The 16,179-nt window shown below is 35.3% G+C and overlaps 1 protein-coding gene across 4 annotated transcripts in view; it reads left to right on the forward strand.

The window, feature by feature from the left end:
- The window catches only part of sfmbt2 (Scm like with four mbt domains 2), an 87,177-nt gene that overhangs the window by 65,798 nt on the left and 5,200 nt on the right, over nucleotides 1-16,179 (forward strand). For all 4 annotated transcript variants that reach the window (XM_088645367.1, XM_088645370.1, XM_088645369.1 and 1 more), the window contains 8 exons: nucleotides 1,356-1,469; nucleotides 5,203-5,245; nucleotides 5,753-5,820; nucleotides 6,828-6,967; nucleotides 8,612-8,721; nucleotides 9,467-9,642; nucleotides 14,067-14,236; nucleotides 15,811-16,074. In XM_088645367.1, the coding sequence (XP_088501493.1) occupies nucleotides 1,356-1,469; nucleotides 5,203-5,245; nucleotides 5,753-5,820; nucleotides 6,828-6,967; nucleotides 8,612-8,721; nucleotides 9,467-9,642; nucleotides 14,067-14,236; nucleotides 15,811-16,074 (1,085 nt within the window). The remainder of the gene's footprint in view (nucleotides 1-1,355; nucleotides 1,470-5,202; nucleotides 5,246-5,752; nucleotides 5,821-6,827; nucleotides 6,968-8,611; nucleotides 8,722-9,466; nucleotides 9,643-14,066; nucleotides 14,237-15,810; nucleotides 16,075-16,179) is intronic.

The raw sequence follows: 16,179 nt of genomic DNA on the forward strand, positions 1-16,179 counted from the left end.
GCAGGAAATGTGAGGAAAGCCAAAAGAGGACGGGTGGTTTTGTCAAACGAAATCAATACCATTCGATAAAAGTCATCCTTCAACAGTTGTGTAAGAACATGCTTACAGTTTAAGAACCTTATCTCAGCTACAGTATATGGTGCATGCTGAGACTAATGTATTTCTTGGAGCACTTGTGAAAAAAAGTAAATCACTGTCTTATCACTAATGTCTGTACTGTTTGCAGATTTGTCATTAAAAGACGGGCAGTTCTCTAGGTTTAGCTTTCTATAGCTTTGCATATTTATGTGCCAGTACCTTGGAAAAGTAGGTCACAGTGACCTGTATTTGTATCCTATTGGTTACCACAGCCTTTTCTAAAGTTGAGTGCAGAATGTCAGTAAAAGCATCTCATAAAGTAGCCTTGATTCATTTAGGTACACACTGACTCTCTGAATGTAGTTTATTTTTTCACTTTTGTTGATTTAATGGATTTCTTTGTATTTACTCAAGTTGTTTTAATAATTAGCTGTTTGCACTTAACCTAAATGCGTTTTATTCATTAAAGACTAGGGAAAAACCCTTGCACAAGGATTTGGTATATCAGAAATAAACAGTAGGTGCTCATGTGCTTAACCTGTACCGTAACTATAGTCCTCCAATATATCATGGTCAATATTTTAATAAAAAAAAAGAAAGGCTACAAAAACACCTGGGGCCTGTGTTTTTTAACAAGTCTGTAAATCATTCCTACTGCTGTCATGAATATGAGTGTGTCTTTTATTAGGAAGAAACAGCTTAGAGAATGTTCTGGGTTGATGGCCAGAAAGGTGTCTGTTGGTTCTCTGCATGTGCAGTCAAATAAAGTTCTTAAAAAGCTGCATTTTCTATAATGATAATTGTACTTTGCCACGTGGATTTCTTATGACAAAAGTGAAAATGGTATTCAATGCCAGGATATAGGCACCAGAGCCATTACATGACCTATTTTATGTACTATGAATGTGTCATTTTTATTTGATGTTTCTTTTTCCCTGGTAAGCAAAATTTCAGAATCTCAAACACAGTACATTCTTTGTTAAACATACAGTGTGCTCACACTGAAAGTAATTGAAAAATGGCATCAGTAAATCCTTGCAGTGAAAGTCTCCATTTTTCTTTTTCCTTTTAGGATTTATTACTCAATATTGTGGTTGTAGAACATGGAAAAGGATTAAATTGGCTGTTGTGAAGATATTATAGGTCAAAAGGAGGGAGGATATAAGCATTAAAGAGATGCATTACTATTTCATATTACAAGATTAAATCCCATGGCAGTGTCATTTAAATGTCATAAAGATATCTTTATCCTTTTTTTATTTTGAAATGTCTTGTAGGCTTAAAGAAGCCCCTCCCGGAATATATTGTTGATGTGGAGTCCATGGACATTTTCCCAGTTGGATGGTGTGAAGCCAATGGCTACCAGCTCACACCCCCTCACAGACCTGTCTGTATGTATTGACTTAGCCTCCTTTCAAATAAACTGAACCTTAACACCACACAGATGTTAAGGTGAGTGTAGTGTGACGGTATTAGCAGGCTGGTTGGGCAGGCGTTGCAGATACAAAAAATTAATTATCTTTGGAAGGAGTGGATTCATGTTCTGCTCTTTAACATAATAAACACATCGTTCTGAAATACCAGCTCAATTACTTCCACTCTCCACACTTTGCAAGCATGTATGATAGGATGTGATTTACCCATAGTAGTCACGTTGCTATTTATGTTCATAAACGATGAGAAAGTTATTATTCAGATCATAAACTTAATAAACCTTCATCACCTTTCCAGTAATACAGCTAGTATATTAACTGCAATGAATGTTTTTCCATTTTCAACATTTTTCTGTACATACATGCAAGGTTAGATCTACACCATAAAGCTATGCAGTGGGAAAGTGTTTTTATTTTCCATTGCTGTTTTTCTTTATAAGATACTGTAGGAACAATAATCCCAATGAGGATCTAGGGGTGATATTTTTCTTGCAAGGACATTATGTTTATGTAAAATACTTTGTTGATATGGAGCAAAGCTGATTGAAAAAGACTTTATATTAAGAGAATTAACAGGGTCATAGAATCATGAGCTATTCCATGTTTATTATCCATTTAATTTCTGAAAGTTGTAGTTTAAGATGAAAAACAGGTCCTCGAACTGAGCAATTTTGTTCAGATTTTTTGTAGGCTTTAGAAAGCGTAGATCCGGTGTTTAATTTATGTCTCATACTGTTTATAGAGGAATTAAACCGATTCTAGATTATTGATTGGCTTTCTATGATAAGTGCATGTGACTAAGTAATCATGGCCAGTGATCTGGCAGTAAACACTGTTACTGTAGAGGCTGAGATGAGCTGTTTGTATTCACATAATATAACTGCTAATGCTTGCCTGAAGGAAGTTATGTTTGCTGGATGTCACAGATTTTGCAGGATAAGTAATAATAGAAAACTAAATTATTAAAACATGTTGTATGTGTAATAACTCAGCTTTAAATGTACAATTTGCAGGTTCAACAATTGTAATTTAAAACATCCAGGTGAAAACCTACCACAGCGGACATTTGCATTTAAAAAAGACATTCTGCAGGAAGCAACCTTCCAGTATTTCAGTTTTTTAATTACTTGTCCAAAGAATCATTTCACAAAAACAAAGCAACTTACTGTAAACATGACTGCACAAACAAAAAATTATACACTTTCTTCTTCAGTAGAAACATGAAATGATGCACTTTCGCCAATATGTTACACACCAGGGACCAAAAACAAATGTCATCTATGGCTCTTGTTTGTACCAGGCACTTGAGGTCATTGGAAATGGATGAGCCAGAGGCTTTCAGTATCATGAAACATATTTTCCTTGTTAAGCATACACACTGTTTTGTTTTCATATAGCGCAACACAAAACTAGTGAAATTATCAAAGCATTACTCTTCATATAAAACAAAAACAATCCAACACTTCTCCATCACTGGTCGACAGCACTAAGCAGGGAAAAATGTCAAGCAGAATTCCTCCAGCAACTTTGGTGTGAGGCAGGTACTGACTGTAATGGGAGTAAATGATAATGACACTGCTGTGCAACAGCCTTGCAAGCATTATGTAAAGTTACATTTTAAATTAAGTGTGAAGTGTTATTTGATGCTAAGGTGTGAAAGCAAGACGTGCCTTTCTCACAAAATAAATTTTTGTTTGGGAAGAAAGGCATTCCATATAAAATGCCAGGCTAGTAAATACATAAATGTGTGATACAAGGCTCGATGACAGGTGGGATTTTGGAGGAAGCCTGCAGTGAAATGTGGAGGAGGTAGAGTGATATTTTTAACGTTGCAGGGGGAGACCAAGTTTAGTCAGACTTTGTCATTTAAAAAACCACAGTCAATTAAATATTTTCCATATGAATTATGTTTCTAGTTTACATAAATAATGAATGTAGATGCAGGGCTGAAAGCAGGGGTATGTACTGTATAACACACTAACTGATGTGGTTACTTAAGTTACAAGGAAAAATAAAAGACTGAATACTGTAATTTTTCTTTATGTAATCTCGTGATTTAAGGTTTTGGTCCTACAACTGAAACTAGTTGTCATAATTAAGTGTATCCCACAGACATGTTTAACTGCATTTTTATTTGCTTTTTTGTCAGGCTTTTAGTCATTTGGCATAAATTACATTGACTGTCTTCACTGAAATACATAAATACAGACTAAAATTTTAGTTCTTTAACATTACTGTGCCTTAGGGGAGTCATATTATGGCCGTGTATCACAATATTGGCCACCTTGTGTTATTAGAAGCGTAGCATAAAATATCACGAATACACTGAAGATGCTGTGTATGAATATCTGTTTTTTAAATACTTTATACAGTATATTCAATAACAAGTGCTTACTGCTTTTATCATTATGATTATTATTTTATTATGTGAATATTACATAATTATCTTAAAACGTATAAAAACATACAGTGATCAGATAAAAAAACTCTATAATTGTATATAATTTTAAATGTATTCACATATTGCTAAAATATAATATTTTATAGAAATCACAGAAAATTATGAAAACCAAAATAAATTCATTACTTAATGGAAATTAACATTATTGTTCAGTGGCAATAGAGGTCATTGCTGAAATGCTTTAAAAGTTTTTCCTCTTCAACTCATTCACTTGGAATTTAACCTACTGTACTTTACAGGTAACATTCTTAGCACTTTGAAGTATGAAGCCTTAATTGTACTGACTAAACAAGAGGTTATTGAAGAATATTGCTTTCAAGGCTGGTATTGATCTAGGGAAGCAAAGTCTGGGATCATTAAACTACACAGTTTTATGATATTCTACAGAAAATGTGTTGGATATTTTTGCTAGTACTGTATTTGAGAAATAGTTTCAATAGTTCAGAATTAAATTTGCTTTGAATATTTATAGTTTGGCATTTCTAATTATAATCTCTTGCGAAAGGAGGAACATTGCACAATTTAGACTGAGGTAAAATGTTAACATTGCACAAGAAAGTTCTATTTCATTTTGAATGTTTTTGTATTTATAACATGTCATAATGTATTTACTATGTGGTGAGATATTTTTTGGTCTTGTCTAGACCATTATTTGTAGGGTAAATACAGATGAATATAACATAATACAAATGAAAGTGCTCACTGTTTGATCGCTGTTTGATTGTACAGTAATACCCCATCACCCTCTTTGTTTTTTTAAATGGTCAGGAACATTTTTTTTCCCATTTAATTAATTGGAAGTCAATACCCAGCCCAGAGGATTCCTTTGGGAATCACAGAGCACACCTAAGCTCATATTAATTAAAGAATCTTCTTTTTTTTCAGCATGCTTTAATTGAAAAATGCGTGTGGGAGTTGTTGTGAAACAGACAACATCAGCAAAGACTTTCTCAAGTATTTCTAATGCATTCACAAGATGTATTTAGGAGAACAGCATACTGTATGTAGGAGGCCCCGGTAGCTTGTACTTCATTTTAATTGCATATTCACAAATTAACATTTAGACCTCTGGTGGATGAAAAAAAATCTTTGTAATAAAATGAGAAAAAACAGGTTATAAAATTGGAATCGTGTATGTTTTCTCTCTCTGTTTTACCATTGTGCTCAGTGGTTTTTAGGTTACTACAAGAAGATTTTGATTGTGTATTCTTGGTGTGCTGTGTCTTTCAGGTCAGAAACAGAAGAAGATTGCTGTGGTGCAGCCAGAAAAACAGTAGGTTTACTGTTTGATTTAGAGTTTCCTTCCTTCCCCGCTCTAGATAAGTAGGCAAACCAGATGATTATAGTAGGGCTCCTCTTTGACAAACAAAACTCTCAAGGCGCAGGGCTGATGAAGTGCCACTCCATTACAGCAAGGCACTTTATTTTCAAAAAGAACAGATAGAAAAACAAAACAGGTTCTTCACAAACAAGATGAAGTGAGTTTCTGCTGAAGCCCCAAATCTTGTCATTGAAAATGTTTCCTGTGGGGATAATGCTAGTTTCCTTTAGTACTGAAACCATATTATCAGTAAGATAGAAAAAACAGGTCACTGCTGATAAATGATGAGTTTCATGAGTCTTCAAACCTTAAAGGAGCATTTTTTAATAATCGATTAATTTATGTGGATTGTATCATGTAAATTATTCAAATAATCATTTTGAGAGTAAACTTTTATTAGTATTTCAGAACTATTTCTTTGTTGTTTGTTTGTCTAAACCCTCTGTGTTCTTTTCACAGACAACTTACCTCTGAGTCTGTGGAGAATTTACCTCATAATCTCTGTCCCAGTGCTACACTGGATGCTGGTAAAGTGAACTTTGCATGTTGTCTGTTAAAACAAGCATTACATACAGTACATATATTTTCCGACAGGTTAATGTATTTGCAAAGTTAAAGAACTAAAGGAATTAACGTTTTATCGGTTTTCAAATGGAACAAGATACTTAACCTCCACCAGAAGACAGCTTTTTGACACACTCTTTTTACTTGTCAAAACGTACTAAAAATTTGTTCTCTTGGTTCCCTAGTGCACCCTTCAGTTATGAGTTACTGCGGAAAATTACACAACCAAAGCATTGTAGGGAAAAATATGAAAAGGCATTTTTATTTCTAAAATATCTGAATAACTATACTTTTATCTTTTTTGCATTTTTGTTTTGGAGAACAGCAATTTCTAGTATTCAAATAAATATTGCAAAAAGAAGCAGTTTATTAAAACAACCTGTGCATGTACAGTATTAGGTGCAACACAAGGACATGGCAGATAGCACTGTTGCCTCACAGTGTCAGGGGCCTGGGCTGGATTTCCAGTCTTGGGTGTCTATCTGTGTGGAGTTTGCATGCTCTTCTTGTGTGAGTTTCCTCCTGGAAGTCTGGTTTCCTCCCACAGGCCACAGTCATGCAGGTTCTAAAATCTTGCCTTCTCTGCCTTCTCGGGGAGTAGCTCTGCCATGAACAGTGACACCTTTTGCACAGAACAAGCAGGATTTGTTTTTTTAAGTGATTTTTCTAAAAATGCCTGTTTAAAATTAAATAAACTTGGAATATGATTTTTATTTTAGAAAATGTGAATAACAGTATACCCGAAATCCATCTCCCAAAAATATGACAGCAATCTCTTAGTCTGTTTGCACACGAGTTTCTCAGATTTCTGGGAAAAGCAGCTAGATTTCCCATTTTAAGTAATTAGAATAATTAAAGCTGAAAATGAGAGTGTATTTTCCAAAGGATGTGAGGAAGCAAAAAAGTCTTTGTTTTAACCTTTATGTTTTGCCAAGGGAGGGAACTGTAATAATCATTGGTTTTTTTACAGGTGCCACAAATGGGAAATACTGCTGTTCCCAGATTTTTGTCAACCATCGGTGTTTCTCAGGTCCCTATTTAAACAAAGGGAGGATAGCAGAACTGCCTCAGTCTGTAGGGCCTGGGAAGTGTACTTTAGTTCTAAAAGAGGTAAGCGTCTGGAACAGCAAAGCTAAAGTGATATGCAGAATTAAATCTGTTTCTGTAGTTCAGGTAGATCATAATGAACATGAGAGAGTCAAATATAACATATTTGGAGTGATTCCCCTAACTGAGGGAATGGCAGCCTATCCAAGTCTGGTCAGGCTGTCCTATCCCCCCTCACTATTGGAAGAGGCAAGCTAGGGAAGTGTTTCAAGGATGTAGTCATATACAAAGGGAGGATCTAATTGCTAGATTTATAGATGTAGGCAAACAGAAGTGTATGAGATTAGGATCTAACCTTCCTCCCAAACTTCAGTTATAAACTCCATATAGCATTGGCATTTTAGCACTGCATTCATTGGTCAGGCATAAATTCCTATGCATTAGTCACAGAGACTAAATACAGGCTCACAAAAAAAGTCCTGTGAATGCAGGCTTAAATATTTCAAAAAAAAACGTGTGAACTCATCCCATTTATAAGAGGGTTATTGGCAATCTCATCTTCATTAATATCAATAATCTTACAATTTGTGGCACAAACAATTGCAACTTAGGTACACGATGTGTTACTGCTGCCACTGTAAGCCATAGACCAGACATTCTCAAGTGCGGTCCTGGATGGTCAAAGTCTAGCATGTCTTAAAATAATTAGTACAATTCACAGCTGAGCTGCAATGAAAACCTAAAGACACAGTATCTTCCCCAGACTGGATGTGGTCATGATGTTTTAATGTCTTTACGAACTAATTTGCTAGAAATCTTCACAAAGCTAAGAATTGTGGAATGCCTCCCTTATACATGTATAAACCCACTCATATCAATATGAGATACATCATTATCTTATATATATATACAGTATGAGGAAAACATTTATGTATATGTGTGAGTAGATACAAAAATAGAGAAACAAATATGATAATATTTTCATTAGGAATTGGATTCATAACATATTAATAACATTCAGCAAAAGTAGTATTGTCTCTTGTGACAGTATTATGTATGAGGAAAAGTAGCTGGACTTAGTTCAGTAAGAGCCCAAGGCCAATACTTAAGTTTAGACCTCTTATCAGTGCAATCTACAAACATTCAAATTCCATCAGTTTTTCCAGTTGCATATCATAATACAGAAATGCTTAGAGTTAATGTTTTTTGTGAAGTCCAAAGAAAAATTAAGGCTTGTCTTTTTTCAGTTCTTAGAATGGTATTTTGTGTTTATATTATATATTTTGCTGGAAATAAAATGTGACTATTGTAATTGTATGTTTTTGATCAGTATGGAGATCGTTATATCATACATGGACAAAAGTACTCTCACAGTTAGCCTAGATCTACAATCATACAATTCATAAATAATCATTGGCACACAGCTAAATTATCCAACCAATTATTCTATTGCAAACTTAGCTTTTAACTCCAGTAACAATTTGAAGCTAATGGAATAGTGCTTTATCGGCTCCTCCAATGACCTGACCTGAATTATGCTTATTTTTGTGTGGTTGTATAGTTGTAGGAAGCTTGTTGTCAGGAGTATCAACAGCTTTTGTAGTTGCTTGCTTTGTGAAACAGGAGAAATAGTCACAAGCCAAATGTCGGCAAATGTTTGAGGTGTTGCATTTGTTTCAGTTATACAAAGACAATGTTGTGTTCTAGGTGCTTGGAATGCTAATCAACGCAGCCTATAAACCAGGACGGGTTCTGAGAGAACTTCAACTTGTGGAAGACCCACAGTGGAATTTCCAAGAAGAAACATTAAAAGCCAAGTAGGACTTTATCTACAAAACACAAGACAGAACTCTAAGTTCCTTGTTGTTGTTTTTTTTTTGGAATGAATGGCAGGGTTTCTTGAATATTGTTCTCTACAATCTCACACTATGCTTTAGCATCCAAGAAACCTGCTTTTACTTTGCATGTGTTCAAGATTATGCTATTGTGTGAAATCAATGTAATACTTTTATATGCAGTTACTGCTCAATTTTTACGCATTTAAGGCAAAAATAGAGTACATCGTATTCGGGCTGAACTACATTCTTTGAAACAGATAAATTTTCAGAGAGAAGGTCAAATGTTTCTTTGCTACAAGAGTACTGTGTTGAATTGTATATCTCCCTTTCTTTCTATGTAATATACAGTATGTGTCATTGTTCTGTTGGAATGAATATTAACTAAATAATGTTTTAAAACCCTTCTATTTTAACTTTCTTAAAGAACTCTAAATACTAAAATTTTAAAAGTGACAGTCTTGATATTAATGGGGAAGAAACAATATAAAAATCAAGGGATGTTTCTGAAGTTCATATATACAAAAAAACATACATCTAAAAAGTATTAAAACCTTAGAACTCTCAACGTGGCTTTTGCACAAACACTTAAAAATGACTGTCAAATTGGAGATCATTTGTTTTTGGAATGTAACCAAATAGTTTAGTGATGTAGACCTAATTTAAAACAGTATTTTGAGTCTTATTGTGAAAGTGTTTTGAAAATGTCTTGCTTGCCTTTCCTTAGATACAAAGGAAAGACGTACAGATCAACTATCAAGATAGTGCGAACCTCAGACCAAGTCTCAGACTTTTGTCGAAAGGTTTGCCTTAAGCTTCAGTGCTGTCCCAATTTGTTCAGCCCTGCCTTGGTTACAGACAAGTGCCCCGAGAACTGCTCTGTTCACACCAAAACTAAGTATAGTGAGTATGGCCCCACAGGCCTTGTTTTTTTTCTTCCTATGAGGTACTTCACCTGAAAAGATTTCGTTCTATTTTTGTTCTATGTTTACATTCCAGAAAGCATATGTTTGTCACACAGCATGAATTATTCTAAAGTTCCACATTTTTATACTGTGATGTTGCAGAAACATTTTATTTTTGTTTAAGAAGAAACCTCCCAATGACAAAAGTACCTTCATAGTCTATCTAATGAGTAGACTAAGTGCATGCATGCCTTTTTACTTATCTATTTATATTTTTATTGAAATTTCATTCACTTGCTCAATGACAGTTATGTCTTTAGATTATAGATCGGCATGAATAAAGCTCCACTTTGTTACTGAATGATAACAAATGAAGTAAATACCCTTGAAAAAAGATGAGCTTTCAAAGATGGTTCATATTACAGATATGTGGTTCTGCTTTATGTTTACAAATACCATTCAGAGTTTGTTCTTTTAACGTCAGACCTTGTAATTATATTTTATTTACCTAAGTATCTTAGCTCTTAGTCATTAATGAATTGATTCCCCAAACTAGCAAAGTTCAGGACCTACAGTATACAATACAGATCTTCAAACACATGGAAGCTTTCTAACCAAATAAATTCTTCTCAATCTAAAAATAAAATTACTTTAACAAATAAAATCTATAGGAACTGCAGTCATAATTGTGAATTCTCAGCATATAACTATAGATTGCACTGGCAAAATACTGTAAACATTGATTCATATTCTGTTATTCTGCATTTTCTTTGTTCAGATCGCGAACATTTATTTTTATGTATTTGGTCTTTGTATACACATACGGAAGGCGTAGAGTATGAGTACATTATAAATGGTAAAATTTTAAAATGTGCCCTGGATGGGAATTAAGGTCTTAACTCTTTTCATTAGTATAATAATTATACTAAGTATAATTATTTTGGATTTAGATCATATAAAATGCATGAAGTGAAATTTAATAACACTTTTTTCAATATTATGGTAATTATAAACAATTTTGGTAAACAACTTTCATGTGATCTCAAGACAGTATGAGATGTCAGATAGGAAAGAAAAAACTGATGATGATGAATATCTTCATCTCAGGAACTATAGGCTTTTTAAAATCAAATATACAATATTTTTGGGAAACTCCTATACTATTGAAAAGCTAAATAATGCAGTACTTGTTACATTTTGTTGCAAAAATAAGAAATTGATCCACAGTGGAAGGTTATTCATAGCTCTTATTCTTTAGCTGTAGTGTTGCCTGGAATTCCCTGCCAGTTGCAATAAATTGGTACAAGACTTAGTAGATGTGCTACTCAAGTTGACAGTGGCTGAAAATTAGCTTTATTCTATTACTTATGTAGCAGGGCAGAAGCTGCTGTCAAAAAATATTGTGCAGTGCATGTAACTGATGATTATTTAAACAGACCAAGCTGTATAATTACCTCTGTCTGACTATACCTTTATATACTTGTATGTGTAGACTACAATTTATTGCCCAGTTTGCTATGCAAACATCTTTCAGTGAGTTGTTATACCTACACATTGTTATAATGCAGTGTAGGCTGTAGTCATAGAGTTGATGTTTTGTTATGGTTAATATACTAATTACTCTCCAACAAAAGAACACGTTCACAAGATATACATCCACTTTGAATCACAGGTCTTCAAATAAAAATCTTCTTACTAGAACACAGATTACTAGGAGCTGGAGTTATTCTCAATTGCGTGATCGTTGGGTCACGTGACCTATAGTTGAATGGCCATTCACCCAGTACCCCTCTAGACAGTGCAGTCTCAGCAGTCATTAAGTAATCAGCGTAAGATTGATTAATTATACAATTAGAATTTGGGGTTGAGTTTATTGATGCAAATCAATTAATTTGCTGAGTTAGTTTTGTAAGAGCATTACAAAAATTAAAAAAAAGTGTTAATTACATCTAAAAACATTTCATTAAATAAACAAGTGTATCAATATCCCCAAGGTGTACTGACAGGTTTCTCTTCCTTTGTGGGCTGTTTTTAATGAAACTGCCGCCACAGCTTGAAATTTCCTATCAGTTGAAAGCTGCAGTTGCTCACCCATATTACCTTGCAAAATTACTGTATGTTTATAAACAGCCCTGATCAATCCACCCCCTTGTCCTTTGCTGCTGTCTTTCCCCTCAGCTGTCCATGCTGATATCGCCTTAGACACCAATCCATACCAACAATCACCCTTGCTTCACAATTGTTGGGGCCTCATGTTGCAGCCATGCTTGCCATGATTACAGACAACAAGGCCTGTCAGGCATTTTACTACATGGCTTTAAGCATCCTGGGATGTTATTTTTTTAATTAATGTGTGAGGCAACCCTCGCTTTTAATATACTCGGTGTCCCTCATTTACCCAGGTGTTTAAATTTTTTTTTCAACTACTGAACATCAGAATAAAGCACCTGGTATTCTGCTGCAGAATGCCATTCCAAGTACATTAGCTGTTATCCAAGCTATGGAGAAATTGACCAAACACAGTAGTGTCAAAAGAGCTGAAAAAACGTTGCTAAAGGACATACGAAATTTGAAAATTGTCCTTGTGAGACATGCAAATCTGGTTGAACTAATGCAGTGGTTTAAGTAATAATAAATAAATGTACGGTAAATGCACAAATCAAAACAAAACTATTTTGTTAACACATGATATATAGTACATGTTCCTGATTATCATTTTCATTTCATGCCAGATTGTCCGTGATACTGTAATGGTTATGTAATTGTGTTGATAGCAATAAACACCTCTTTAAAACTAAATGCTTGTGCACATACTATACATTGTAGTAATTAAATGACTGACTGTGATGATTAATCTCTCACAATGGGATAATTACTTCAGAAATGAATTTAGAAGAGGCTATATTGACCTCTTGGTGCTGCCAGACAGAAATAGAGGTTAGAAATCTAGTTGAGAAAAACAACAGGCTCTTCTATGTATTACCTAAGTAAGGTAAGGAGAGAAGTCACAATTTCAGTACTGAGTATGTCCTCTGCTTTAGCAGAAGAAAACCTCATTAGCCTAGTCAGAGATAGAGCTGGAGCTTGGGAAATGACATTCTATGCACTGTATGCCTTCAAAGTACTCAGAAATGACAATTACTGGTGTCTCTGAAGTACTTGATGGAATTTAACGTATTCTATCAGAGCAAAGCTTATGATCAGCCTGTTAAATCCTATTCCAGTGTTGGTTAACCCACTGAAGTTGACTTTGGAGGCATTTTGGTATAACATGCGCTTCGAAAACAGTTTGATGAGGATAGATTCCACTTTCACATTAAATTTCAAAGTTGTAAGAAGTCTCAGCTGACTGAAAATGCGTAATTGCACAAAATACTGTGCACATTAAGCTTAAGCAAGTGATTTATAAACTCTGAATGTGTTCTCAGTTATTCACAGCCTTTTTAAAAAAAATTTGGATTGGATAATTATCATGCTGTACCTTCCCAATTTGACATTTTCAATTATTAATCAGCTTGGCTTACTGCTACAAATCCTTTGCTGCACGGGGAAAATATGGGCCTGTGCAAGTATTCCTCTGACATATCCATCTGTCAGAGCCATTTGACTTGCTGTGAGCTCTATGGTGCTTTACAGAAGAGTTAGCATCAATTGGAGGTGTAATATGCCTCTGACAGCAACACTACTAGCACAGCGGGTTTGTTGTTGTGTAGCTTGTTCAGGATATCATCACATATCCAACTCAACCCACCCACCAATTGTGGCATTTATCCTGTTGCATTGGCACTTCAGGAATCTGGTAACAGTTTGCAGATGACACAGCCTGGTTTTGAACTGGCACCAATACGACAGCTGGACAACTGTGTCTCAACCATTGGCCTTTAATGTTTGAGCCACTTGGGAGGTCTGACCCATTACCAAGCCTTCTGAACCATTTATTGACATAAAATGGGTATTCTGAACAATATCATGTCTATATGTTTCCTTTTGTGCTGATGACTGTAGCATTTGCTTTTGTATTTCCTTGTTTATTTTACATTTCTTACCAGAAAAGCACTACTTCTCCAAATAATTTTGCAATGATCTAACGCTTTAGTCCATTTCTTACACTGGTTTTTACTTTGGGATGTTCCTACAGCAAAAGCATATTGTGTTGCTTAATAAATGATACAAGCCATTTTATTGAAAGATATGTTATATATAATATATTGATTATGCTTCTATAAAAACAGGTACATTTCTGTACCAGTCTGCTTTGATTCATTTTGATTCCTTTTTATGTTTTTTTATGCTAAATCTTCATGGTTATTGTCTACTTTAGTGGGGAGAATAAAGAAGGAAAGATTAATATAATTTTATTTGACACTTATTTTTGTCTAGTATTTCTGATTTTGCTAAGGTATTCAATTTTTCTGTTATTAGCTTATTACTATGGGAAGAAGAAAAAAGTTATCAAACCAGCTATTGGTGAAAACCTCCCGGACAGTGGACTGGCCAAGCCTGCTCGTCGGAGGAAGAAACGCAAATCCATTTTCGTGCAGAAGAAGCGCCGCTCATCTACAGTGGACTATACGCCAGCTGGTTCTCCGCAGGTAAGGCTGGGAGAATAAGACATCTCTCTCTTCATCCACCTACTTCATATGACATATGAAGCTAGGTAACTCCCCAGGCAGTTTCAAACATTGTTTCTTTCTGATTTACTTTTATTCAATTAGATTTATACATAGAGGTGAAGGCTACTTTAATTTCTTAACAATATTGTATTATTGTCCAGTCCTGTGTGCCCTTGACAACACCATACCAATACTTAAGGTATAATGGGGGTTTTAGTGTTTATATATTATTTTAGACCTTTGTAAAAAATACCAACATCATCATTATAATCAACATCAAGTTTTCTTTATGTAACTAGATAAGACAGTACAACTCAGCCTGTCTCAGTATTCGTACTCAATCCATTTTCATTATGTTTGTCATTTTGATTACGTGCATTTTTGTTGCCTGTGGCTGATACCTAAAGGGCTGAACATGAAAACAGATGCCTCAGATCAGGAATGGGCAGCTCCAGTCTGAAAGAAAGATTACAAACAAGGGGAGGACAAGAAGTGCCTCCTGTTTTGTGTTGTAAATGCAAATCGCTGTAGTGTCCACTAATTTGTGTTTTACTGTTTATGTCGAAGAAGTCCACTGTGTTGACTTGGAGGAATTTGAATGCTAAGTCTCAAGTCCCCTTGTAGTCTTCCCTCTTCAGGACTAAAAAGATTCCGTTCCTTCTGCCTGTCAGTGTAGAAGATTCCCTTAAGACCCCAAATGCATCCAGCAGCTCTTCTCTGGACTGATTCCAAAGCAGCAACATCTTTTCTTTAATATTCGTTTTTACATGTGCTTATAATTCATTGTACTCCTCTTCTTTAACTGGATCCTGTTGTTTTTAATCCTTTTATAAAGCATTCTTTTCTTATATATTTTCCTATTCAAATTGTTTAACCATTTGGAATATCAGTTTTTGGCTTTTGATTAGCTCATTCTTGGGATAAATTTGTTCTGTGCTTCAAGCAGAATCTGTCTAAGAAGCTAAGTAGCCTTCCATTCTCCATTTAATTGTATCTTGTCCCATTTTACCTCTCTTCAGTTCTGTCCCCTTCCTTCAAAGTCAGCTTCCCAGAAATAGTAAACGTTTGGACTATATTTTGCCTTCAAAACGCAAGGTTTTAAGGGATAGAGTCCTGTGAGTTGTAGAGGTGCTTTTCAATCAACAAATGATTAAAACCAGAAAACAGTGGTATTACTTCTTATAAGGCCATTATTATCTAGTATATGAATTATTACAATTACATTAAATTGGTAACTAGACAATGATGATTAATCTGAGATGTTAGGAAGGAATCTAAGCACAAAGATATTTTGTAACCATAACAACAGTTATGATAAACAGAAAGATAAAGTGACCTTGAAAAAAATGATCAGTTTTTCCTACTGGTGTGGTATCATAAACAATATCATCTTACTTCCACCTCTGAAGATTGTATGCTCATATCTAGCCATACATTTCTCTTTGTGTACGAAGTATATAGACGCAGGGTGTCTGCTAGAGGGTGGGATGGAAGGGTGCGAGGAAGCTTCGGCACAGCTCCTGATGCCAGACTCATTCTGCTGGCCGTTACAGGACAGCGAGGAGGACGAGGATCCGGAGGGCGCCGAAGACGACACCGGCAGCGAGGCGACCAGCTCCGAGCCGCGCGACGACCACACGGACGCCTCGTCAGTAGAGGTGGTGAGCAGCAGACCTCGGAGGGCAGTGACCTTGAGGCGAAACACAGACTCCGGCGGATCTGCCAGCACGGAGAGGTCCCGGCGCAAAAGGACCACACGCTCAGGGTCCTACACTGAAGACGTGAAGTACCATCCCGCCAAACGCACAGCTACGAAGGTGAGGCCTCCTCAATAGTGGTAATGCCAATATAAAAAAAACACCTCATGTCTAAACGTGTAACTCTATGTTATACTTTATCTTTACAGAAAATATTTTAAAAAA

This window comes from Lepisosteus platostomus, chromosome 9 (assembly GCF_059453375.1).
Source record: "Lepisosteus platostomus isolate fLepPlt1 chromosome 9, fLepPlt1.hap1, whole genome shotgun sequence".
Taxonomy (NCBI): Eukaryota; Metazoa; Chordata; class Actinopteri; order Semionotiformes; family Lepisosteidae; genus Lepisosteus; species Lepisosteus platostomus.